The sequence below is a fragment of the Harpia harpyja genome, chromosome 4 (assembly GCF_026419915.1).
Source record: "Harpia harpyja isolate bHarHar1 chromosome 4, bHarHar1 primary haplotype, whole genome shotgun sequence".
NCBI classification, from domain to species: Eukaryota; Metazoa; Chordata; class Aves; order Accipitriformes; family Accipitridae; genus Harpia; species Harpia harpyja.
Genome location: NC_068943.1, coordinates 85,070,759 through 85,095,006, shown reverse-complemented (window position 1 = coordinate 85,095,006; position 24,248 = coordinate 85,070,759). Strand labels below are relative to the sequence as shown.

General features: G+C 64.7%; 1 protein-coding gene across 1 annotated transcript; it reads left to right on the top strand.

Annotated features, from left to right (window-relative positions):
- The first annotated feature begins 517 nt into the window (after positions 1-517).
- Positions 518-4,861, top strand: NEUROD2 (neuronal differentiation 2). Its single transcript, XM_052785397.1, has 2 exons — positions 518-698; positions 1,964-4,861. Exon 2 carries the CDS (start codon positions 1,969-1,971, stop codon positions 3,043-3,045), a length of 1,077 nt encoding a protein of 358 aa, XP_052641357.1. The 5' UTR covers positions 518-698; positions 1,964-1,968; the 3' UTR covers positions 3,046-4,861.
- Positions 4,862-24,248: the final 19,387 nt, after the last annotated feature.

The window sequence follows — 24,248 nt, the reverse complement described above, 5'->3', positions numbered from 1 at the left end:
CCTGCGCCAGTGCGGCCGAACCGGGCATCGCCACCACCGCCGCCTCCCCAGGGCCCTGCCCGGCCGCAGCCCCCAGCCCGCGCCAGGCCCTCGGCACCGCAGCCATCCCCGCTTGGCCGGTGGCTGAGGGTGGGGACGGACCCAGGCGAGCCGCCGCGGTATTTTGCGGCGAGCCGCAGATGCCAGCTCCCAGCGAGGGTCCCCACGGCGTCTCCCCCCTCGCCCCTGCGCCCGCCGGCCGCCCCCGACACGCTCGGCCCAGCCGGGATGGCCGGTCTCCCCCGCCGCCCTGCCACTGGCTCCATTGTTCAGCCCGGCCCCGCCATCGCCTGCATCTCGCCCGGGTCCCATTTTGCGGCGTGTAGGCAGAGCTGTAGATTTGGAAGAGGTTTTTTTTTTTTTTTTTTTTTTTTGAGTACAGAGTGACAGATGGCGAGTCCTCCTTCCCCAGAGAGACAAATCTCCCTGAATGCAAGCGCATGTCAATCATTAGCTCTCATGTGATAGCTCTCGCGCATGACGTGCCAACCATATGGCACTGGCAGCAGAGCTGGTACCCCCTTTGCTGGGTAGAGATGCCACTCTCGCCTCCTTTTGGATAGAGGACTGCAGGAGGCTGGAGCACCTCAAGGAGCCGCGTCCCGGTCCCAGAAGATGCTGGGAACAATGAAATAAGAATTCCTCCGGTCCGCCCGAAGGTGAGTTATGTAAGAAGTGGAGGGCTGGGAGGGCAGCGGAGGAAACTTGAATGGAGAAAAGGCAACTTCCATGTTGATTTTGTTTCTCCGCCACGTCTCGCCCTTTTTTCCCCCGTCTTTTCGTTCTCCCCCGGCCCTCTGTTCTCCCGTTCCCCGTCGGCCCCGCCGATGGGGTTTCCCCCCCCCCTCCCCCGGAGCCCCCCCCCCCGGGGGGGGTGGTGGTGTTGGGGCTCCGTGTTCCCCCCCCCCACTCCCGACCCCCCCCCTCCCCTTTCCCGCGGCTGGGCGCGCCCGGGGCGGCGCGGTCCCGGTGGGACGGAGCGGGGCAGCGGCGACCGAACGGCATCAACGAAATCGGAGCGAAGCCGCCTCGCCGCCGCCCCCGGGGGCCCCGACCCGGCGGAGCCGCCTCCCCGCTCCCCCGCGGCGCCCCCGGCCCCCGCCCCGGGCGGTGCCCCCCGCCCCCGGCCCCGCCGCACCCCCCCGGCCCCGGGGGCGACCCCGGCAGCTCCGCCGCCCGCGACCCCCGCGCTCCCCCCCCCTCCCCCGGGGTGGGGGTGGGAGGGTTGGGGGGGACCCCGGCCGCGGCCGCCCCCCCGCCGCCCCCCCGCCGCGCCGCCGTTTGATGCCGCCGCATTTTACGGGCCGCGCTCCGGTGGCCGGGGGGAGACCCGGGGAGAGGGGGACTCCGGGGGGGGAGGCTGACCGGGCCGGAGGGGGTACGGCTGGGGGGGGGGGGGGCGGCGGCCGCGCCTCGGCGCTCCGGCCCCGGGACGGCGGTGGCGGAGCCGGGGCCGGGGTCGCTCCGCGCCCGCGGCGGGGAAAAGTTGGAGGCGTCAAAGAGGGGCCGGAGGCACCGGGTCCGGCCCGCGGGGAACCGGCGGGGGGGTTGGAGGGGGGGGGGCACCGGCCGGGCCGGGGGCGGGGGTTGGTGGTGGGGGAAGCCGCCGGGGCCGAGGAGCGGGACGCGGGCGGCGGCCGCGGAGAGCCCGGGGTGGAGGTTGGGGGGGGGGGACACACACGGCGTCGGGAGTGGGGGGTCGTCGCCGCGCCCCGAGGGAGCCCCGGTGCCCCCGGGCCCGGGCGGCCGGGGCGGGAGGCGGCAGCGGGCGTCCCCGCGTCCAATTCGTTTTCGGCGGCCCCGGCGCCGCGGAACCGCTCCCGGGGAGCGCGGCGGAGGGGGGGGGTGGGGGGGTGGGGGGGTGGAGGGGGCGGGGGGGCGGCGGGGCCGCCGGTAACGCCTGGCTCTTTGCCCCCCGCTGCAGCCACCATGTTGACGCGACTTTTCAGCGAGCCCAGCCTGGTGCCCGAAGTCCCGAAATTCGGCGGTTGGGCCGAGGAGTGCGAGGAGGAGGATGCCCGCAGCGAGAAGGAGGAGCGGGCGGGGAAGGGCTGCCCCCTCCCCGAGGAGCCGCCCGAGGGTTCGCTGGGGGAGAGCAAGGAGGAAGGGGAGTTAGGCGGAGACGAGGAGGAGGAGGAGGAGGAGGAGGAAGGCTTGGAGGAGGCGGAGGGCGAGCGGCCCAAGAAGCGCGGCCCCAAAAAGCGCAAGATGACCAAGGCGCGGCTGGAGCGCTCCAAGCTGCGGCGGCAGAAGGCGAACGCCCGGGAGAGGAACCGCATGCACGACCTGAACGCGGCCCTGGACAACCTGCGGAAGGTGGTTCCCTGCTATTCCAAAACGCAAAAGCTCTCCAAAATCGAAACCCTTCGCTTGGCCAAGAACTACATCTGGGCTCTCTCCGAGATCCTGCGCTCGGGCAAACGGCCCGACCTGGTTTCCTACGTGCAGACTCTGTGCAAGGGGCTGTCGCAGCCCACCACCAACCTGGTGGCCGGTTGCCTGCAGCTCAACTCCCGCAATTTCCTCACGGAGCAGGGTCAGGAGGGTGGTCGTTTCCACGGGCCCAACGCCTCCTTCGCCGTGCACCCCTACCCTTACCCCTGCTCGCGGCTGGCCGCGGCGCAGTGCCCGCCCGCCGCCGGTCCCGGTTCCCACGGGCTGAGGACACACAGCTACTGCGCCTCCGCTTACGAGAGCCTCTACGGCAACGCGTCCCCCGACTACAACAGCTCGGAGTACGACGGTGGGCTCAGCCCCCCCCTCTGCATCAACGGCAACTTCTCCCTCAAGCAGGACTCTTCTTCCCCCGACCACGAGAAAAGCTATCACTACTCTATGCACTACTCGGCGCTGCCCGGTTCCCGCCCCGCCGGTCACAACCTGGTCTTCGGTTCGGCGGGGATGCGCGGGGGGGTCCACTCCGAGAACATCTTCCCCTACGACATGCACCTCCCGCACGAGCGGGGCCCCATGTACGAGGAGCTCAACGCCTTCTTCCACAACTGACCCCCCCCCAACACACACACACACCCCCCTTCCCCCTCCGAATCCCCCCCCCCCCCGCCCCGTCCCTCCTCCTCCACCTTCCCCGCCCGGCCGCCCCCCATCCCCGAGGTGGGGGACGGAGGGATGGGACGGACGGCGCGGGAGGCGGCGGGGGGGGGCACGGGACGGGACGGGACGGGACGGGACGAGACGGGACGGGACGGGACGGGACACCCGCGGCGGCCCCGCGGCCCGGCCCCCGGGGCTCCGCCCTGGGCTTTGGTGCAATATGGGGACCCGGCCCCGGCGGCGGGTCCCCGCGCCCCGTGGGGACAAAGTGCTTTTTTGGGAGGATTTCCCCTTTTCCTTCAATTATTATTATTATTTCCTTTGTTAATTTATTATTATTATTATTATTATTATTAATTATTTCCGCCCCCGGAGCCCGGCCTGGCCCGCTGAGTCGAGCCGCATCGTTTTCCTTTTTAATTCGTTTTAATTTATTTTTACATAATATTTTTCCCCCCTCCCCCCCCATTTTGAACCGTTTCTCCCCTCCACCGCCGTGACCCCCCCACCCACCCCACACCCCCACAACCCCCCCCCCCCGGCATTGGACACCCGCTGCCCCGGCCCGTGGGAGCGAGAGGAGCCCGCGCTGCGGCGCGGAGCGAAACTTTCCGAAGCAATAAAGAGGCGAAGGGAGGAACCCACATTTCTATCTATGCAAGCAGGCCCGGCCCGGCGGACGCTCAGAGATGCACTTTGCTTTGGGGGGGCCCCGGCCCCGCTCCCGGCCCCGGGAGCTCCTCTCGCAGCGCGTGTGTCAGGACGTTTTTTACCTGTTTTAAAAACTTGAAACGGAAAAAAAAAAAAAAGGAGAACAACAACAAAAAAGTGATAATAATAATTTCAAAAAAAAACAAAAACAAAAACAAAAAAAACCAACCCAACCCCGCGGAGCCGCCCCGGTTTTCCCGAGCTGGCGGAGCCGGGGCCGGGCGCGGCAGGGCAGCCCGCAGCTATGCAAGCGGGGCTCCGGGGGGGCCTGGCGGGGCTGCGCCCCCCCCGCGGCGCCCGGGCCCGGCCCGTGTGTCTTCGCTCCGGTTTGCCGCATTCCTTCGGTCGGGAGACGCCGTAAAGCCGAGATAACGCTCTTTTTTTTTTTTTCTTTTTTTTTTTTTTTTTGGAACCTGCCCGCACCACCTTCGAGAAACCAGCATTTTTAGAGACCAGGGAGGAGGAGGATGATTTCTGAGAAACGTTTTCAAAACGAAAAAAAAACAAAACAAAAAAACCAAAAAAAACCAACAAAAAAAAAAGTTTTGCAAAAAAAAAAACCGGGAAAAACAAAAAAAAGAAAAAGAAAAAAAAAACAAACCACAAACCGTTGTAGCAAAGGGGACCCGCCTGTCCGACACCAGAAGTGCTTTCGTGTTTCTGTTCCGTTTCATTTCGATTAATAAATATTTATGGCCAACGATATGCAAGAGCCCCCCCCGCGCCGGGAGCCGCTCCCCCGCTCCCCGCTCCCCCCGCTTCCCCGGTCCCCGCCGCCGCGGACAACTGCTTTGGCGGCGGCGGCGGAGCGCGGGGGCGCGGGGCCGGGGGGCCCGGCGATACTGCATGCATCGGCCCCCCCCACCCCCCCAAACCTCCCCGGGGCCCCCCTCCCTCCCCTCCCTCCCCGCCCCCCCCCCTCCCCAGCCCCGGCCCCGCTGGACGCTCGCAGTCCGGTCCCCGCCGGGGCCGTGACGAGCCGCCGCCGGTGCGATTCGCGGCGAACCTGTAATTACCGAGCGTCCTTCGACGGCGATTAATAAATATTCAATGTTGACTCCGCCGCCTTCGCCGCTTTCCTTCCGTCCCGGGGCAGCGGGGGGGGGGCATCGGCCCGACCCCCCCGGTACCTCTCGGCGGTGCCGGTGCCTCCGCCGCTCCCGCCGACCGAGTGCGCGGCCCGCGGTGGGGCGGCGCTGATATAACGCGGCTCTGCCCCACGGGTGTCCCCCCCCGGGACCGGGGAGGCGGTGTCCCGTCCCCCCCCCCCTCCCGCCACAACCCCTTCGCCAATAAAGGCACCGGGATCCGGAGCGGCGGCCCGGCTCGGTCCCGGCCCCGCCGTCACGGGGCGAGCCGCGGCCGTGACACCGCTCCGGTCCCCCGGGAAACTGGTGCCCGGAGCTGGCACCGGGCCGGGATGCCGGTGGCCAAGGCCGGGTTCCTCGGTGGAGGCCCCGGTACCGGGTCGGTTCCCGGTGCCAGTGCTCGATGGAGCCCCGGGAGCCTCGGCGCGGTGCCCGGTCCCGGTGCCGGTGCCCGGTGCCGGTGCCCGGTGCCCGGTGCGGAGCTGTCCGCCGCGGCGGTGCTGAACGGGCTCTCGGGCCCCGCCGCCTCTCCAGGCGAACGGGTGTCGGTCTATTTACCGTCCCGGCCACCGGGATTCATCACCGTTCGACCGGCCCGGCCTCCGGGCAGGGTCGGGGACCGGGTTCCCGGTCGCGCGGTGTCGGGGATGGCAGGGGACCGGTTCCCCGGCGCCGGGGCAGCACCGGGGCTGCGGGGACGGATCCCCCGGGGTCCTCCCGGGAGAGGATCCGGGGGGAGATCCGCGCCCCACAGCCCCGCGGATTTTCGGGAAAATCCGGCCAGGTTTGGGGTCGGGCCGGAACGCGCCCCCCACACACCCCCCCCCCTCCCCGGCCGGGCCCGGGGCCGCCGGGGCTGGAAACGGGGAACGGCTCCAGCGCGGCCCCGACGTGCCAGGCCCGGCCCGGGGAATGGGGGGGGGGGCGGGGAGCCGGGACCGGGCGGGGGAGCGGATCCCCCCCCCCCCCCGGCCCGCCGAGCCGCTGCGGCGGAGCGGGACCCCCCGGATCCCCCCCCCCGAGCCCCCCCTCGGCCGGGCCCCGGCGCTCGCCGCTCCCCGCAGAGGAGCGAAGCCGCTTCCGACGGCTCCGGCCCGGGCATCCTCCCGGGAAGGGCCTCGTTTCTCCGGGGAAAAAGGCTGGGGGGCCGCGCCGGGGGAGGGTGTCGGGGGGGGGTAGGGGTCGGGCCCGGGCTCCGTGGGCCCGGTCGGGGGCGATGCGCTGCCCTTCGGCCGTCACCCGCCACCGGCGGCACCGGGACCGCGGCTCGGGGATGCGGCGGCGAAGGGCGACTGCCCCGGCGGAGGGGAGGGGGACGAGGGGGGCCGGGGGCTGCGGGGGGGGCGCCGACATCTGCTCCCGGGAAGGGCCCGGGGCCGGCTGTGCCGGGGGGTGCCGGCCCCGGTGGCGGGGCTGCGGTTTACGTTTAATTCCCGGGATTTTTGTTTCCCCGGTGCCCGCCCGGTCCCGCAGGAGAGAGGGGATGCGGGAAGCTGCCCGGCTGCTCCGGTACGGACCGGCCCCGCAACGCGGCCCCGAACTCGGTGCACGGCCCCGGTGCAAAGCTCCGGTGGAAGGTTTTGGTGCACGGTCCCGGTGAACGGCTTCGTTGCAAAGCTCCGGTGCACGGCCGCGGTGCACGGCTCCGGTAGAAGGCTCCGGTGCACGGCTCTGTGCAGAGCTCCGGTGCACGGCCGCGGTGCTCGGCACCTGTACAAGGCTCCGGTGCCCGGCCCCGGTGCCCGGTCGGCCCGCACAGCGGCCCCGGTTCTCAGCGGCGGCGGCGGCTCCCGAGGAGGGAGGCGGGAGGTCGGGAGCTGCCGCCGAGACCCGCCGGGCTCTGCGAGGCTTTTGCGTGATCGTGGAATCAAAGTCACCTCGGGGGGGGGGGGGGGGGGTGTGTGTTACCGGGGACCCCGCACGGCTCGACCGGGAGAACCGGAGCGGGGCCAGCACTGGGGGTCCCCGGTGCGCGGCTCGCCTGATTTCAGCCTCCTTATTTCAAGGCAGGATGAGATGGGGGGGGTGTCTTTCCTCGGCCCCCCCGTCCCGCCGCCCCTGGTACCCCCGGCCCGGCCCGGCCCGACCCCTCTCCCGGCCCGGCGGAGCGCGGCGGGGGCCCGGGGCGAGCGCCAGCTCCGGGTCGCCGCTGCCACCGGCGAGTGCCAGCCGGGGGGGGGGGGAGGAGGAGTCATTGCTTCAGTTTAAATTTCATGGCATCTGTTCATTATTATACAGTGCGGATTTTTATATGGACAGCTAAATTAAAGACAGATTTCTGCCAAAATTGCAGATACCATAAAAAAAAAAAAAAAGAAACCACCACAAAAAACCGGAGGCTCCCGGCGCTGCGGAGGCGGCTCCGTTACCGCCGCCGGGCCGGGCGGCCCCGCTCCGGGGGCTGCCCGGGGGTCGGGGTGGGGGGGCCTGGAGGGAGAGGGGGGATAGCCCCGGTTTTGTGCGATGGGGAGACAGGGAGGCCTCCCGGAGTGTGGGGGGGGGGTGTGGGGGGGGTTGTCCCCGCGGTCCCCGGAGCCGCGGCCGGGGCGGGCAGGGGTTGGCAGCGGTCCCCGCCGCACCGGGGGCTGCCGAGTCGCCCCCTCCCCCGCCCGGCCTGCCAGGCTCCATCGCAGAGGAGTTAAAACAAGGACATCTGTGCCTGGAATCGCTGCGAAGCTCCAAACCTGCCAACGCCTGCTGGCACCGGCCGCCAGCAAATGCTGGTACTCCGGAATGCGGCACCGCCTGCAGCCCAGCCCGGGGCCCCCGGCCCGGTCGTCCCCCCCCCCCCCACTCCGGTCCCGTCCCCCCCCGCCACAGGGTCCGACCCGGCCCGGTCCCGGGGGCTGCGGGTCAAGGGGGTGCTTGGCCCGGCTGGGCAGGGAGGGCGGTTGCTCGACCCCCGGGGCACACGCGTGTGCGTGGCAGGGGGTGGTGGGGGTGTGTGTGTGCCCCCCCGGGCAGTGACCCGACTTGCACGTGTCCCCGTCACGTCCCTGCCAGTCACAGCCCTGTGGGCCATGGAGTGGCCATACCCTGGACCCCCCCAGCCCTCCCTGGGGTTGTGTCCTTTCCCCCCTTCATTTACACCCTGCCCCATTGCCAGCATGGGGCTGAGCCCCAAGCCCTGTCCCCCATCCCCACGCTGGGGCGACGGGCACGCGGACAGCCGGAGCTCTGCTGAGCGGCCTGGGAATCTGCAGCCCCAGGCCCTGTGGAAAGGGGGGGACCTGCCCCCCAGCCCTTCCTGGGTCCCAGGGGGAGAAAAGGGGCAAAACCCAAGCAGGGGCAGCGGGGGAGGCCGGATCCAGCAGACATGGGGCTGGCCCTGGCCAGGAGCTCCAGAGAGCAGGTGGTGCCCACCTGAGCACCCTGCAGCAGCCAGGCCCCTTCTTCCCTTCCCTTCCCTTCCCTTCCCTTCCCTTCCCTTCCCTTCCCTTCCCTTCCCTTCCCTTCCCTTCCCTTCCCTTCCCTTCCCTTCCCTTCCCTTCCCTTCCCTTCCCTTCCCTTCCCTTCCCTTCCCTTCCCTTCCCTTCCCTTCCCTTCCCTTCCCTTCCCTTCCCTTCCCTTCCCTTCCCTTCCCTTCCCTTCTCCTTCCCTTCTCCTTCCCTTCTCCTTCCCTTCTCCTTCCCTTCCCTTTGCCCCCATCCCGGGCTTCAGCCCCATTCCCGGAGCCCCTCCGGAGCCCCCAACTGGGGGTCCCACCCTGTCCATCCCCACACCGGTGCCCCCAGGCCCGCACCCCGGCTGGGCTCCCTTCTCCCCCCTCTCCGTGGCAGGCGGTGGCTCATTTCATATGGGAAATGTCCATTTTGTTGCTACTTAAAAGCTGATTTACGGCGGCTGCATCCCAGCCCTGCCTTGGCCTGCGTTCATCCCATAATCTGCCCATTTCTCTTGGCAGCTCTGGCTCGGCCGGGCTTGCCGGAGGTCTGTGCAGGGCGATGGGAGCCCCCGGGCCCCAGCCCTGCTCCCCCCGGCAGCCCATTCCTCATGCTGCTGCTCGCAGCTGGATCCCATCTGCTTCGAGCGGATCCCGATGGACCCAAGACGGCAGCACCGGGCGATGCCTCCGGTGCACGGCGGTGGGATGGAGGGGACCCAACATCCCCAAAATGCCCACCCGGGGCTGTGGAGCTGGCGGGGACACGGGCAGGGGATGGGGATAGCACATAGATGGCTTCGCATCACCCCGGCACAGCCAGGACGCCCCCCCCCCGCATCCACCTCTGCCCCAGGATGGGGCCGATGGGATCCATCCATCCCTCTGCCCAGTAGGACAGACAGCCGCAGTGCCCGGACGGACCCCATCGGTGCGTGGGGCACGGTGGCAGCACCGGGGTCCTGGCCTGGCGGCTGCCGGTGGCGAGCAGCATCCTGGCTGGCCCGGCCCTCCTGCACGCTCCTAATTAAATTTTACCTGACTATAAATCTTTTTGTTAAATGTAATTGAAAAACACACCTTTGGAACCATCACATTAACCCGGCATCCGCTTTATTAGAGTAATTAAAGCCTTTCTCAAGTTCGCGCCGGGCAGATCGGCTGGATTGTGCCGTAATCCCGGCAAAGCAAACAAGTTCAGAGCAAAACTAATTACATTTAGAGCAGCTGTGATAATAATCCTAATTCAACCCCATTTGGTACCTAAAATCCGGCGATCCGGCAGCGAAAGCCGGGGGCGGGGGGGGGTGGCTGCGGCCCATCTCTGCCCTCCAACTCGTCCCCTGCCGGCAGCGGTGCCGGGGCTGGCAACAGCCCTGGGGCTGCCCTGGGTTACCCCAGAACCTGGGGGGTCCCTGGGGGGGGTCCCTCAGTGTTGGGCTCCCCCTGGGGGTGGGGGGGGGTCCCTGCTCTGGGTCACCGACCCCCAAAGCCACCCTCCCCATCACCCTGCCTGACCCTATCACCCCTTGCCTGGCACTGCCGGGAGGCCGTGGCTCTGCCCCGGTGCCCGGGCGGTGGCACGGTGCCCAGGCCCCCCCCCGCCCCCTCCGCCACGGCCTCCCCGGGGACGGGGGGGGATCAGGCGGCCGCAGCTGGCGCACGCAGCCGTAATGGCCACGGCTGGGCTGGCACGCCGGCCCCGCGCCTGCGGGCACGCGGGCAGGAGCAGCTTGTGCGCGGTTTGTCCTTGACTAGTCCCCGCGTGGCCGCCCCTGCCTGGCGCTGCCCACCCCGGCACAAAGCCCCCCGCCGCCTGCCCGCAGCCGAGACCTCCCGGCTCATCACACGTGTGATGCCGGACCTTCGCCGCCACCGGGGCTCAGCGCCGTAGGCCGGGCAGGGTACCCTGCCGCTTTGCTCCGGCGGGAAGAAAATCCTCCGTCGGCGTCTCCTTTCGGTGCCGGAGCCGGTGGGCACGGGGTTGGCACCGGCACCGGCACCGGCAGCACCGCCGACGCTGAGCCGGGCAGGATGCGGGAGGTTATTTGCATCCTCGCAGTTACCTTGGGGAACGTTTGCTACAAATGTATATTGGAGCTTTTTTATTAAAGTTGCCAAAAATTTGTGTTAGCTAATGGCTTCTTAATTCTGCCTAAAATGAGAGAAGGAAAATTATGCCATTCATCTTGTATTGGTTTGAAATCACATCTGACAACTAATCGATCATACTGTGGGACATTAACTCCTTTGGATGGGGGCCCAAGCCGGCTCTCGCAGGCTCCTCGCTCCCGCGCTGGATTCATTTAACTACTTTACTGCTGGTATTTTGGCACGTGGCTCGGCGGGCTGGTTCCTCTCCGGTTGGTGCCGCTGAATTATTTGCCTTTCTCCGGATACAGCTGGCACGGTGCGCCACATCAGCCCCCACCCCTTTGCGTGCCGCCGCCGGTGCCCTTCACCTGACCTTCGCCCCGAGACCCCCCCCCCGTGCTGTGGGGTCCAGCTCCCCCCCCCCGCTCCTCCTCGTCCTTCCCATGGGTCTCCCCCATTTTGGGCATCGCTGGGGGATTTTTTTCCAGGCGCGACCAAGGGGGGAGCACCTGGCGATGGCCGTGGGGACAACAGGGAGGTCCTGGGGGACCACGATGGGGGGGTGGCTTTGCTGGCTGGCCCTGCGGCAGCCCCAGGTGACCCGTGCCTCAGTTTCCCCATTGCTCCATGGGGAAAGCCTCAGCTATCACCCACCTGCGTGGGCACTGGGACAGGCAGGTCCCCAGGGCGAGGGGGGGGGGGGCTGGTGGCACCTCCCGGCCATGGGCAAAGGCAGGGTGGCCCCATCCCCTGTGTCGTGTGTCCCCCCCTCCCCAGCAAACTCCGGTGACCCACCCTCTGCCACTGCGATGCCCCACGAGCCCGGTGGCCCCACAGAGATTTATGGTGCCAGGGACAGTGGCCTTGGGCTGTGTGTGTGTGTCCTCCCCCCCCCCCCCCCCCCCCCGCGGGGACCCCCCCCGGGCACAACTGAGGGTGCTGGGGGCACCCCCACCCCCCCGGCCAAGCAGGGTGGGATCCTGCCCCCCTCCATCCACTGCCACGGGGGGGGACACGACACACAGAGATCGCAGTGGTGAGGGACCCCAGGGACCCATGGCCCCCCCCGGGCACCCCCGGACCCCCCCGGGGGGAGCAGCCGGCCCCAGCCCGGGCAGGGGGCTTATATACCCAGGGTGGGCGGGGCCAGGAGCAGGGAAGGCTGCGATTGGTCATCAGCACAAGCCCTAGCAAGGGATTGGCTGGAGACGTGAGTCCTGGATGGGGATTGGCTGAGGTCTGTCCCCATCCCTGGGACCAGGGTGGTCCCTTGTGGGCCCCCCCCCACCCCCCCACCCCGTGATGGGTGACCCGCTGCTGGGGATGTCGGTGTCCCAGGGGACCCCCCAGAGGGTCCCCAGTCCCTGGGTGCCCCCCTCAGTCCGTGGGTGCCACAGAGGGGCCGCAGCAGGGGCTGTGTCCCCCCCCCAGAGCGGAGGACATAGGGACAGAGTCATGTGTGTCCTCCCCCCACCCCGGCCCTTCTGGTGGCTGCTGGCCGAGGAAAGGCTTCCCAGCCCACACGTCCGTCTGTCCATCCGCCCACTTGCCCACCCAGACATCCTTCTGTCTGCCCACCCACCTGCACATCACCTGTCCGTCCATCCACCCATCCATGTGTCTGTCCCTGCATCCATCCCTCCATCCATCTGTCTGTCCATCCATCTGTCCATCCATCCATCCGCCCATCCATGCGTCTGTCCCTGCATCCATCCATCCATCTGTCCATCCATCCATCCGTCCATCCACCCATCCATGCGTCTGTCCCTGCATCCATCCATCTGTCCATCCATCCACCGATGTATCTGTCCCTGCATCCATACATCCATCTGTCCATCCATCCATCCGCCCATCCATCCATCCACCTGCTTGTCCCTCTGTCTGTCCATCATCCATCCATCCATCCATCCCCCCTCCCTCCCTCCCCTCGGACCCTGGGGGGGGGGCCTGGGTCCCCCCTGTGGTGAGGGGCCAAGCCCCAGGGTGCCGCGGCGTAGCCCGGACCCAACCTGCCCGGTTGGGTGATCTGCCACCTACCCCCAGGTGACCTAGACCCCCCCCTTGGGTGACACCCCTGTTGTGGGACCTAGAACCCCCGCTGTGACCTGGAACCCCCACTGCTGACCTGGCCCCCCCCCCGGCACTGCTTGGGGGGGGGGTGCACGTGTGCGCACACAGGGCTGCACACCCCCGTTATGGGTGGGGCCAAGCCGGGTGTGGCACCATGGGCGGGACCAACCAGGGTGTGGCAGGGATGGGTGGTGCCAAACAGGGTGTGGCATGTGTGGGTGGGGGTAAGCAGGGTGTGGCAGGGATGGGTGGTGCCAAACAGGGTGTGGTATGTGTGGGTGGGGGCAAGCAAGGTGTGGCAGGGATGGGTGGAGCCAGCAGGGGGGCAGTGGGGGTTCTCCAGGGTGGGCTGGATCTGCTTTACGCCCCATCACCCCCTTCATCCCCATCACCCCCTTCATCCCCATCGTCCTCATCACCCCCAATCACCCTCTTCATCCCCATCACCCCCACCACCCCCACCATGCTCTTCATCCCCATCACCCTCTTCATCCCCTTCACCCCCACCATCCCCTTCATCCCCATCACCCCCACCACCCCCACCATCCCCTTCATCCCATCACCGCCTTCACCCCCACCATCCCCACCACCCCCTTAATCCCCATCACCCCCATCACCCCCTTCACCCCCTTCACCCCCACCATCGCCTTCATCCCCACCACCCCCATCCTCCCCATCCTCATCCCCCCTCGCCGGGGGTGCGGGCGATAAAGACGCAGACCCCGAGCGTATGTCAGGAATCAGTGCCTGTCGCAGGCGCCTAATCTGTTTTTCTAAGCCGCCCACGAGCAGCGCGTTAGCCGAATTAGGCCGACAGCTGCTACGGGTCCTCTCCCCCTCCGCGCCCGCGCCGCGACGCCTGCCGCAGATGCCGAGGCCGGGAGCGGCGGGTACCGCCGCTCCCGGCCTCGGCATCTGCGGCAGGCGTCGTGGCGCCCGCCTCGCACCTCCCGCCGCTCGGTGTCGGCACGCGGGCGTCGGCGCACGAGGACCGCGAAACCTCACCGGGGCGCGTGGCACCCACCGTAGATCCCACGGGAGCGGTCGCGGGGCACACGCGTGTGCATCCGCCTCTTTTTTTTTTTTTTGGATAGCAGTAGAATGCAATATGCAAATGAGATGGTTATTACCGCAATGTTCGTCAAGCTGAGCTGAGAAGACATTAATAGCCTGATGAATATGCATGTGAATTTGTTAATTAAGTTAATTATTCTGCTGAAAATGCATTCGTCTTCCAAGGACATTTTCCCAATGATTTTTACATGCTTCAGTCATTAGTCATGCTATATTTTATCAGGGAAATGAGTTTGCTTAAGTTGTAAAAAAAAAAAAAAAAAGCAAGAAAGAAAGAAAGAAAAAGGAAAACGGGGAAAAAAAATGAAAAGGGAGAAGAAAAAGGAAAACAAAGCGCGGGGCAGGGCAGGGCCAGCGGCTTCGGGGTGGAGGGAAACTTTGGGGAAGAGCCGGGGCCGGGGTTGCAGGTGGGTGCAGGTGGGTGCAGGTGGGTGCAGATGGGTGCGGGCTCCCCCCAGCTCCCCCCAGCTCCCCCCTTTTTCCCTCTGATGACAAACTTTTTTTTTTTTTTCCAGTGCCAAATTTCCAACACATTAATTAATTGTTGTAGCCAATTAACTGTAGTTGTGCAAATGAGTTTAGCACTAATTACCATGCAGTGCCTGTAATCACATAAAAAACTTGCTGAGAGGTGGAGGGAGCGGGGGGGAAGCGGGGGCTCTGCCGGGGCGCGGGGCGGTGGCGCGGGGACGGGGGCAGGATCCGGCCGCCTGGCACGGGTCGGCCCCCGTCGCTGCCACAGCCCCCGGCCGGCCGCGGTGGGGTGCGGTGCTTGACTGGGGCTGGGGGGCTGGCGGCAGGGACCCGCCACCCTCGCGGTGACACCGGTGTCCCCAGGGCTGGCAGGGGCTCGGCGGGAGAGGACACGGAGGGACCGGCCATGGCGGGGGGCAGGCGGGGGCAAATGGTCACGACCGGCAGGTTCCTGCACAAAGCGGTGCTGACCCGCCACGTGCTGTGCCGAGCCGTGCCACGCTGCGCCATGCTGTGCCGTGCCACGCTGCGCCAAGCTGAGCTGCGCCATGCTGTGCCATGCCATGCTGTGCAGAGTTGTGCTGTGCCATGCTGCGCCGCGCCATGCCGTGCTGAGCCGTGCCACGCTGTGCTGTGCCGTGCTGTGCCGAGCCACGCCACGCTGCAGCGTGCTGTGCCATCCCATGATGTGCCACGCCGTGCTGTGCCGAGCCGTGCCACGCTGCGCTATGCTGTGCCGTGCCATGCTGTGCCGTGCTGTGCCGTACCATGCTGTGCTGTACCACGCTGTGCCAAGCTGAGCTGCGCCATGCTGAGCCATGCCATGGTGTGCTGTGCCATGTCAATCTGTACCATCCTGTGCAGAGCTGTGCTGTGCCATGCTGAGCTGTGCCATGCCGCACCATGGCAGGAGAAAAGAGGGGGACATGTGGCACCAAGTGGATGCCCGCGGTGACACCCCATCCTGCCCGCCCGCCCTGGCCAGAGCTCCCGCAGCGCCCAGCATCTCCTAATCACACCCTGGGACAAGGTGGGGACCCTCCTGTCCCCCATGGCCGATGGTTTTGGCAGGGTTGGGGCTGCCAGGCCAGCGCTGAGCCCCTGGGGACCCCCCGGCACTGGGCTGGCACCTCCCGGTGAGGGGCAGCGGGGGCTGCGTTCCCTCCAGCAGCCGGGCAGCAGGCAGGCACCGCGGTGGGCTGGCACCCTGCCCGGCCGGGGGATTAGCCGTGCCATGGATACAGACTCTCTGGGGGCTCTGCGCTGCTGGGCTGGGGCTCCAGTGGCACGGCACGGCATGGCATGGTACGGCATGGCATGGCATGGTATGGTATGGTATGGTATGGCATGGTATGGTATGATATGGTGTGGTATGGTATGGCATGGTATGGTATGGTATGGTGTGGTATGGTATGGCATGGCATGGCACAGCACAGCACGGCATGGCACAGCACGGCACGGCTTGGCTCGGCGCACGGTGGTGCAGGATGGTGCAGGATGGTGCAGGATGGTACAGCCGGGCATCGCCCAGCCCGGCCCAGCCGCCCCCGGGGCCGAGCACCGCCGGGCGCTCCCGGGCCGCCCCCCCCCGCCGCCCCCGCCCGGGAGGCAGAGGGTTAAAGCGGGACCCGCCGCGCTATAAATTTTGCATCGCGGGGGGGGGGCTGGGCGGGAGCCAGGGGCTGTCTCTAGGTAACAATAAACACCCGGGCAGGAGCAGCTGGTGCACCGACTCTCTCTGCATCACAATGCCGGAATAACGCTAATAAACCCGCCCGCGCCCGCCGCCCGGCCGTGGGGCGAGGGTCCGGCCGTGGGGCGAGGGTCCAGCCGTGGGGTGAGGGTCTGGCCGTGGCGAGGGTCCGGCCACGGCGAGGGTCCAGCCGTGGCGAGGGTCTGACCATGGTGAGGGTCCGGCCACGGTGAGGGTCTGGCCACGGCGAGGGTCTGGCCGTGGGGCACAGCATCCCACCACCACTTGCAAGGGAGAAGGGATGGCGGCACTGGTCCCTGCCCGCTCCCAGCGAAGCATCCCGGGATGCCGGAACAAAAGGGTCCGACACCTCTGGCCCTCGCCACGCAGCAAAGGGCCGGGGTCTGGTGACACCACGTTTCCCTGCAGAACGCCAAAGCCAGCGCATGGTGGCCCCTCCCCAGGTGTGAGGTGCCACCGGCTGTCCCCATCACCCCCCCGCAGCGGTGGCATCGCGGCCGGTGGCCCGAGCGTCAGGAAGCCGGCCCGGTGCCACCGCACAGCCAAGCTGGGAACCCCCCCCAGGACCTTCCCGTCCCCCCACGTGGCCGGTGGCGTCGAGGGGCTGGGGTTTGGCCACCACCATATTTCGCACCTCCCGCACGCCCAGAGCCGGGACCAGCGCCCGGGGCTGTGCCCCCCACCCTCCAACGTGCTCCCCGCTTCTCCGGGCAGGCAGGAGGTGTATGGGGACTGGGGGGGTCCGGCAGTGGCAGCGGTGGCCGTTCCCGCAGGCTGCAGTTTGCATTCCAGTGCAGGAGGCAGCTGTGCCGCCACGCCGGCGCGGCCCCCCCAGTGCCACTAAATATTAATGCCTGCCCTACATTGCGCCGCAGCACCTGCCACGGGCAAACCACCCCCCCCGGCTCCTCGCAGGGCTGGGCAGCCACCCCGGCACTGCTGCCCAGGCTGGCCCCCCCAGGGCTGTGCCAGAAGGTGTGTGTGTGTGTGGGGAACACGCCTGAACCAGCTGTGCCCCCCCCCCCCTCCCCAGGGCTGGGAGGGAGGAACAAAGCAAAGGTGGGGGTACGGTGGGGCGCGGGGAGCAGCGGGCACGGAGAGCCCCCGTGGTGGGGGAGGCCGGGGGGAGAGGGGCTGCCGCCACAGGACAGGGCTGGGGGCTGCCCTGGGGGTCCGGGAGCCCCCCAGGCCCCCACCGTGACTCGGGGGTCCCAGCAGGAGCAACCAGGCAGCAGATTTGGAGCAGGGTTTGCCAGAGAATGCTGCGGCGAGAGTGGCTCTGCCCATTGGCACGCTCCCCCCGGCACCATCGCCCCCAGCACACCCCCCCCCCCTCGACCTCCGCCGCCAACCGCAGCTGAGGACGTGCCGCTCATCACACGTGTGCCAGGCGGCACCGGGGTGGGGGTGGGGGGGGGTGGCCGCGGCCCCAGCGCCCGCCTTGAGCCCCAGCCAAAAGTCCAGAGCCGAAAAGTAGGGGGTGATTGATGGCAGCGTTTGGCGGGTAAGCGCACCCCGCGGCCCAATCCTCCCACCTTCCCCAATTCCTCCCCTGCCCCTATTCAGAGATCATGTTGTCTCATGTTGGTCCCAGAGGCACCATTAATTAAAAATACATCCAATTAAATGGCAGGTGAAAGCGTGCAGGCGCAGGCCCTCCCCGGCCCCCCCCATCCTCGCCTTGGCTCAGCTGTGCCGATGGCGGCGGGGAGGGCGATGCTCCGGGTCGGGGTGCCGTGCCAGGCCCCGTCCCCGATGCCACCGGGTGCACTCGAGTGCCCCGTCCCTGTCCGGGCACCCGCTGCCGTCCCTGGGGTGCAGTGGGGTGGGGGTCACCCTGCGCGTGTCCCCCCTCCCACAGGCTGGGCAGCACGTGGGGGATGGCAGGAGGGGACCGCGGTGGCAGTGGGCACGATGGCCGTGGAGGGCAATGTCCCCAAAAATGAGACGTGCTCAGCCCTGGCTTGGCGAAGGGGCACGGGAACGCTGGCACGGCCACCGCCTCGGCGTGGGGGACGTGGGGACACGGGCTGGAGCAACACCGGGTGGCTGCCAGCCACAGCCTGGCTGCAGCATCCCTGGGAGGTGGCACCGATGGGGGGGGGGGGGGGGGATACGTGGGGGCTGGGGAACCCCCCGGGCTGCTGTGGCTTCGTTTTCCCGCTAATTGGAGATGTTAATCTCGGGCGCCTTTCCGCTCGGGGTGCTGGCAGGAGGCACCAGCTGTGCCGCGCCGCCCGCGCCGCCTTTTTAATCAAGCTGCCGGTGCGGCGGGGCGGGAGAGCGGGGGCTCGCCGGGCCAGGTGGCCCCCATGGCACAGGGACCGCGTCACCCCGCTGCTGTCCCCCGAGGAGCAGGGACAGGGCAGGACCCTTCCCAGAGAACCCCCCATCCCACCCGTGCCTGGCAAACCCCATCCATCCCTTGTGGCACCGCAAAGGGCACGGGGGGCACGCCCCGGAGATGCCATCCAAAACGCGCTCGAAACACGTTCCCAGCACAGCATCCCAGTCCCGCGGGATGGAAAGCGCTGGATCCCATGGGATGGAAAGCACTGGGGCTCACACGCCCATCCTTCACCCCCCAAAACCAACCCAACACACATCTCCATTCTCCATCCCCGGCACATCACGGCCTCCAACACCTCCACATTTTTTTGGTGGCTTTATCCCCCCCCGGTTCCTTTTCAATCCTTTTATTTTTCCCTCCCCCCCCCCAAATGCCAAGGCAAGGTGTTAACGGATTTTTTGGAAGGAAATGTCTAAATTGCAAAAAAAAAAAAAAAACCTTTCATGCCGACAGCCGGAGCAGCTGGAAGGACAAATATAGCCGGGGAGGAGGATGGGGACGCGGTGGGAGGTGGTGGCCATGCTGAGAGCGACACCTGGTGACAGGCGTACACGGACACGCGTGAACACGCATGTGCACATGCCCCAGGTGCGTGCACACGCATCTTCACGCGTGTGCGTGCACCTGGGGCACATGCACATGCGTGTTCACGCGTGTGCGTGCAGACATATGCCCATATGTGGGCGCAAACGTGTTCGCCTGCACGCTCACATACACAAACACGCATGTGCACATGCCCCAGGTGTGCGCACACGCGTGAACACGCGTGTGCGCACACCTGGGGCGCGTGCACATGCATGAGCGTGCAGACGTACGCCCAAAAGCGTCTGCCCGCACGCTCACAGCAGTAGCAAAAGCTGCTTTTGCAGGTGGGGAAACTGAGGCACGGGGAGACCGGCCGGCACGCTTTTGTTTGCAAAGGGCCACCGATGCCTCAGATCACCGAATGGCGACGCGGAGCCGCTCCGTGGGTTTCACCGTGCTCAGATGCAGCTCATCCCACTGCCCGGATCCGTGGAGCGCCGGGTTACGCCGGCTCCGAGTGGAGAGTTCAGTGGGAAAGCGTAGATGCCCATGTGGGCAGCACCGTGGTGGGATCCGGCTGCCCGACAGTGATCGGCAGCGCCGAGCTCCTGCAGCCTTCGTGGGAAGGCCCCTGCTCCTCCTCCTCCTCCTCCTCTGTGAGTCCTTGCTAGTCCATCACCACCACCATGCCTGGAGAAGCGCCGAGCACGTGCCAGGCTCACCGTGCCACCGAGGTTGACATCCAGGGTGCCGGGATGCTCCGGCAGCCACTTCCCACGGGCACACGTGGAGCCTGACCATGCCACCACCACGCCGCCTGCGCCGGGATGAGCGGGAGAGCCGCCCGCACGAGGACTACGAGGATGCGGGAGCAAGGAGAGCTGTGCCGGATCCCACGGCTCGGGCCAAGCGACGGCACAGCGAGGAGCCAGGAACGGTGGGACCGAGCAGCCGGGAGAGCTGCGGCTCTGCCGAGCGTAACCCAACGGGGAAGAGGCGAGCACCGGAGATTTACAGCGCCGGCTCCGCGAGCGCCACGCAGCCCCCGGCCATTTGGCACGGCAGCTGCTGCCGGGGAAGTTGAATGCAAAAATAAATTAAATAGAATAAAACGTCCTGGTCACCTTTGGACGGGGTGGAGGCGGCGAGCGGGATGCCGCCGGAGCGGGGGGCCGCACGGGGAAGGCCGCGGCGACCGAGGGGCTTTGTCTACCGCTGGCGGGAAGGTGGGACGTGGCGATGCCCGGGCCGGCGTCGTGCGTGGGCTGGGTCCCTTCTGCCACGCCGGGGTGATGCCCTGGAGCCGAGGGGAGCAGCCCGGTCGCCGTCCGCCCCGGGGAAGGGACCGGGAGGATGGATTAGCTACCCAGCCGCCTGCACGGCTCCCAGCTGCCCCGCTAATAAATCAGGAGGAGGGCGGCCGGGCGGCCAGGTTGGGCTGCTCGCAGGCTCGCTCCCGCTTTCAAAGGCAGAGTAAAGCACCCGGCGCCGAGGCCGCCTCCGCCCCCCCCACCATCTGCACAAGGATATATTTTAAGACGTGTCAGCGGCAGGGATGCTAAACCAGGCAAAAGGAGAGCAAGAAAGCAGGGGCTGGAACCGGAGATGACGGCCGGGCTTTGCCGAGAGGGATGCACGGCCGCGGTGCGGGGAGCCCCGGACCGAGATCCGCAGTCCCCCACCAGCACCCCCCCATCATCCCTCGCCCGGTGCGCTCTCTGCCCTCCCACCCCCGGCCCTGCCCGACCGCCTTGGCAGCATCACTAAAAGCAGCGAGCGAGGGTCTGGCCGAGCCTCGACCGAGCAGAAAGAAGCTGATGCTGGGGAGCAAACGGAGCCCCTGGAGCAGGACCGGCCACCGCCTGCACCCTGCACGTCTCCTGCCATCCTGGATCCTGCCCCTTCTCCTTCCCGTGGACGAGGGTTGGGGCAAACCCTCTTCCAGCCCTCCTGGGAGTCAGGTTGGAGCTGGGACCAGCGTGGAGAACACCCGAGGAAGGGAGATGGATGGACAGACGGATGGATGGAGCACGCAAATCCTCTGCCACAGCTCAGGGCTACAGCAGAATCCAGCCCCCAAGGCACCCTGGGGTCCTCCCCAGAGCCCAAGGGGCTGCCAGGAGCTGTGGGAAGGTTTGGAGACAACCTTAACCACGCTGCTTCCCTGTCTGACCCCCACGGCACCGTCTCCTCTCCCGGTTTCGGTCAGCTCCAGGTTTCCTCCTTCATACTCCCACCATAACCAAAGCAGCGCCCTGTGCTCCAGCTCGGGCATCACCCACCCAGCCAGACACCAACACCCATCAGAGCTGCGGCACCAGCGAGCTGGGTGATACCCGAGGGGCTAACGAGGGCTCGGCCCCGCTCTCAATTAGCGGAGTCGAATTTGGGGGCTTCCAGAGGTTGCAGCCTCGCGGGGCTGAGGGCTGGCGATGCCAAGTCCCAGCCATCCTCGCCGGTCCGGCACCGGGGCCAAGCTCACTTACCGGCACTACCGGGCACCAAGCTACGGCACCAGGGAGGGCAGGAGGAGGGGGGAAAAAGGCTTTTAAAAGGAAAAACACAGTTACCGTGTAATTTGCAAAGGTTACAGCAAGCAGCGCGGTAATTCAGTGCAATGGAGCAAAAGGCAATACAGTAACAGGAAATATTTAATTTTCCAATCTCCACTTTCCATTTTTATAAACTGAAAAGAAAAAATTTAATATATTACAAAATATCTGTACAGAGACAAAGGTACAACCAAAAAAAGGCGCGCTCAGTCTCAAAACGAAACTCAGGAGAGGTACAGTAAGAGTCTTACCAGACGCTTCTCTGCTGGGTAACTGGCTACAGCGTGTTAGACATTGGCATTAAACCCAAAAACGATCCATGTGGAGGAAGAAAGGAGGGGCGAATTGCCATCTAATGACTTGTCTGTAACCTGCACCACATTTTAAATCTTTTTAAATGCATACGTTTTCTCCCCCAGTAAATCCTTTTGTCTTCTTTGTACAGAGACCCTTTAAAAAAAAAAAAAAAAAAAAAGAGGGGGGGAAGAAAAAAGAAAAAAAAAAAAGCAGAGCTGCTGGGAGGGCTGGGAGGATGCGAGCAACCCCCCAGCCCCCAGCCCGGGGGCTGTCCCCTGGCCAGGCTGGTCCCCCCTGGCCCCCACGTGCTCCCTTCACCCTTGCAGGGATTGAAAGCCTCTTGCTGGGACCAGTTAAGAAAAGCCACTGGATGTGGAACAAGGGGTCCCTGTCAGCACCGCAGCTCTGCCCAAACCTCCCCAGGGTGGTCAGTGGGCTCGGACGAGGGAACGGTGAAAACCACCTTCTGCAGGAGCCCGGAGGGACCTCCCGGCACGGCCTGATCCCACGGGGGACAGACGGCAGATGCCATCGGCCACCCCAGAGCAAGGGACAGAAGTCTGGGATGTCTGTCCTTTGCTCGAGGTGGGACAGAGGGACAGGAGCCCACCCTCGCAGTCACCGTTACCTCCGAGGTCCTCGGCACCTTTTCAGTCCCTGCTGCAAAATGAACCGGTGCCGGAGAAGCATCCTCGTGGGGCTGGCTGACTCCGGAGAGAGCCACGGGGCTGGCGGGGACCCGGCCACACCGGCACGGCACCGACAGGCACTGGATTTGCTTTTGCAAAAATCTGGGACAGGCCACCCTAAACTGCGCCTACGGCTGGGACCCCCAATGCTGGGGGGGGCATCGGCACCGAGGAGCGGGCAGAGCCTGCGAGGAGGTCAGGTTTGTGTTGCCGGTTTAAGGACCGCTCGCTCCTCGGCAGGCTTTTCTGGGCATTTGCCAATTTGGAAAGACAATAAATAGGCATCGGCTTCCTAAGAGGATTCAGCACTGGAACACGACTTTTCCTTCCAAATTGGATGGGCTCAGGAAGAAAAGCCAGAACAACAACAACAACAACAACAAAAGCTCCACCACAGACCAGAGCTGGCAGCTGCGTGGTGGAAAGGAAAAAAAATATAGAAATTAAAAAAATCCCTCAAGAGGTGACTGGTTTATTTAGTGCACTCTGCATCTTACAGAACTTTTTTTTTTCCTGCACCTCAGGCATGAACCAGCAAGTAAAAAAAAAAAAAAACCAAAAAAAACCAAAAAACCCCCCAAAAAACCCAAAACCCAACAAACTTACACTTGGAATTTTGCAAATGGTGTTGCTCCTCAGTGCTGACTCAACACTACAAGAGTCACTGGTCCCTGCTCATGCAGAGGCCTTGTACATTACCAGCAGTGTGTATATATATATATATATATATTTTTTTTTTTTTTTTTTTATTTTCTCTCCCCTGCTTCCTCCCACAGCAAAGCCGGTGGGTGCAGCCATGGGTCTGGCTGTGTAAGGCAGGTTTTCCCCAGTTTGAGAAGCACCACCTATTCAGGTGCATTTTTATTTTTATTTTAAATTTATCTCTCTGTATAAAAAGAAATTAAATCAAAGCCTGTTAGAAGGAAGAAGGTCTCTCAGCCCCCCAGACTCCCACCCATTCAACACTTCAGAACACTGTTGTCCCTAAAATTAAAAGAAGAACCATATGTTTTCCATAGGAAAGGCCTACTCAGAAAAAAAAGCTCATAAATATGTACCTTTGTTTTATTCATCTCTTTTGTTTAAGTCTCATTGAAATGGACAACATCGCAACGTTCTGCGGGAGGAGAAAATTCATTGTAAATACTTCCTTGACAACAACAAAAATATATATGCTTATAGAAATGATACATTAACACCTGGTAAGCCTTAAAGTACTGAGATGCTGCTTGGAGAGCCCGACTGAGCCCCATCAGGACACGCAACACCAGCCCAGAAGGATGCCGGGTACAAAAGACACTCCTACCTGGTGGCGATTCCCCACCAGAAGTTGGTTTTTTTCCTTTTTTCTTTAATTCTTGAAGTGTTTTGGAGGATATGAATTACAAAGAAATACATATTTTTTTAAGTGAGGTGTTCTCTTCAGCTCTTAAAAGAAAAAAAAAAAAGAAAGAAAAAAAAAAAAGACAATTCCCACTGCAAAGTTATGGCAGGAGAGATAACAAAATCCAAAGAGACCCTTCACAAAAGCCAATTTACTAAGGCTACCGTCAAAAGAGACGGGACCTGGACCCGGAGCTGCCCAGGCAGGGCTCGCAGCCTCAGCACGGAGCAGAGCCGGAGGAGAGGGTCAGCTGGACACTTTACTGAAAGAAAGCAGTGTCAGATAAATTGAGTACAAGCCAGTGCCACATCCCGAGTCTCCACAGCCAGGACAGCTGATCCAGGTGCCTCTCCACCAATATATTCCCATTTCTTCTTTTTTTTTTTTCTTTTTTTTTTTTTTTCTTTCTTTTCAGGGAATTGGGGGGAAAAAAAAAAAACAACCGCCCCCAAATTTGCTTTGGGAACCAGACTCTCCCCCAGCCCTACCTGCCCCACGCTTCCCCCACGGAGAAGCACTGGCACACAGCTTGTGAAACATTTTTTAAATTTCCTTCTTCCCACGTGGTTGGGTTTCTTTCATTCCTATTTTTAAAGAATTCCCCCCCCCCTCTGCTGGCTCAGGGCAGAAAGCTCACCATCGTTTGCGGAGGGGTGGTTGGTTTGTTTTTGGTTTTTGTTTTTTGTTTTTTTTTTTTTTTTTTTTGTCACTAACCAAGCGCAAGAGGTTTTGGCCAGCGAGACACCCAACT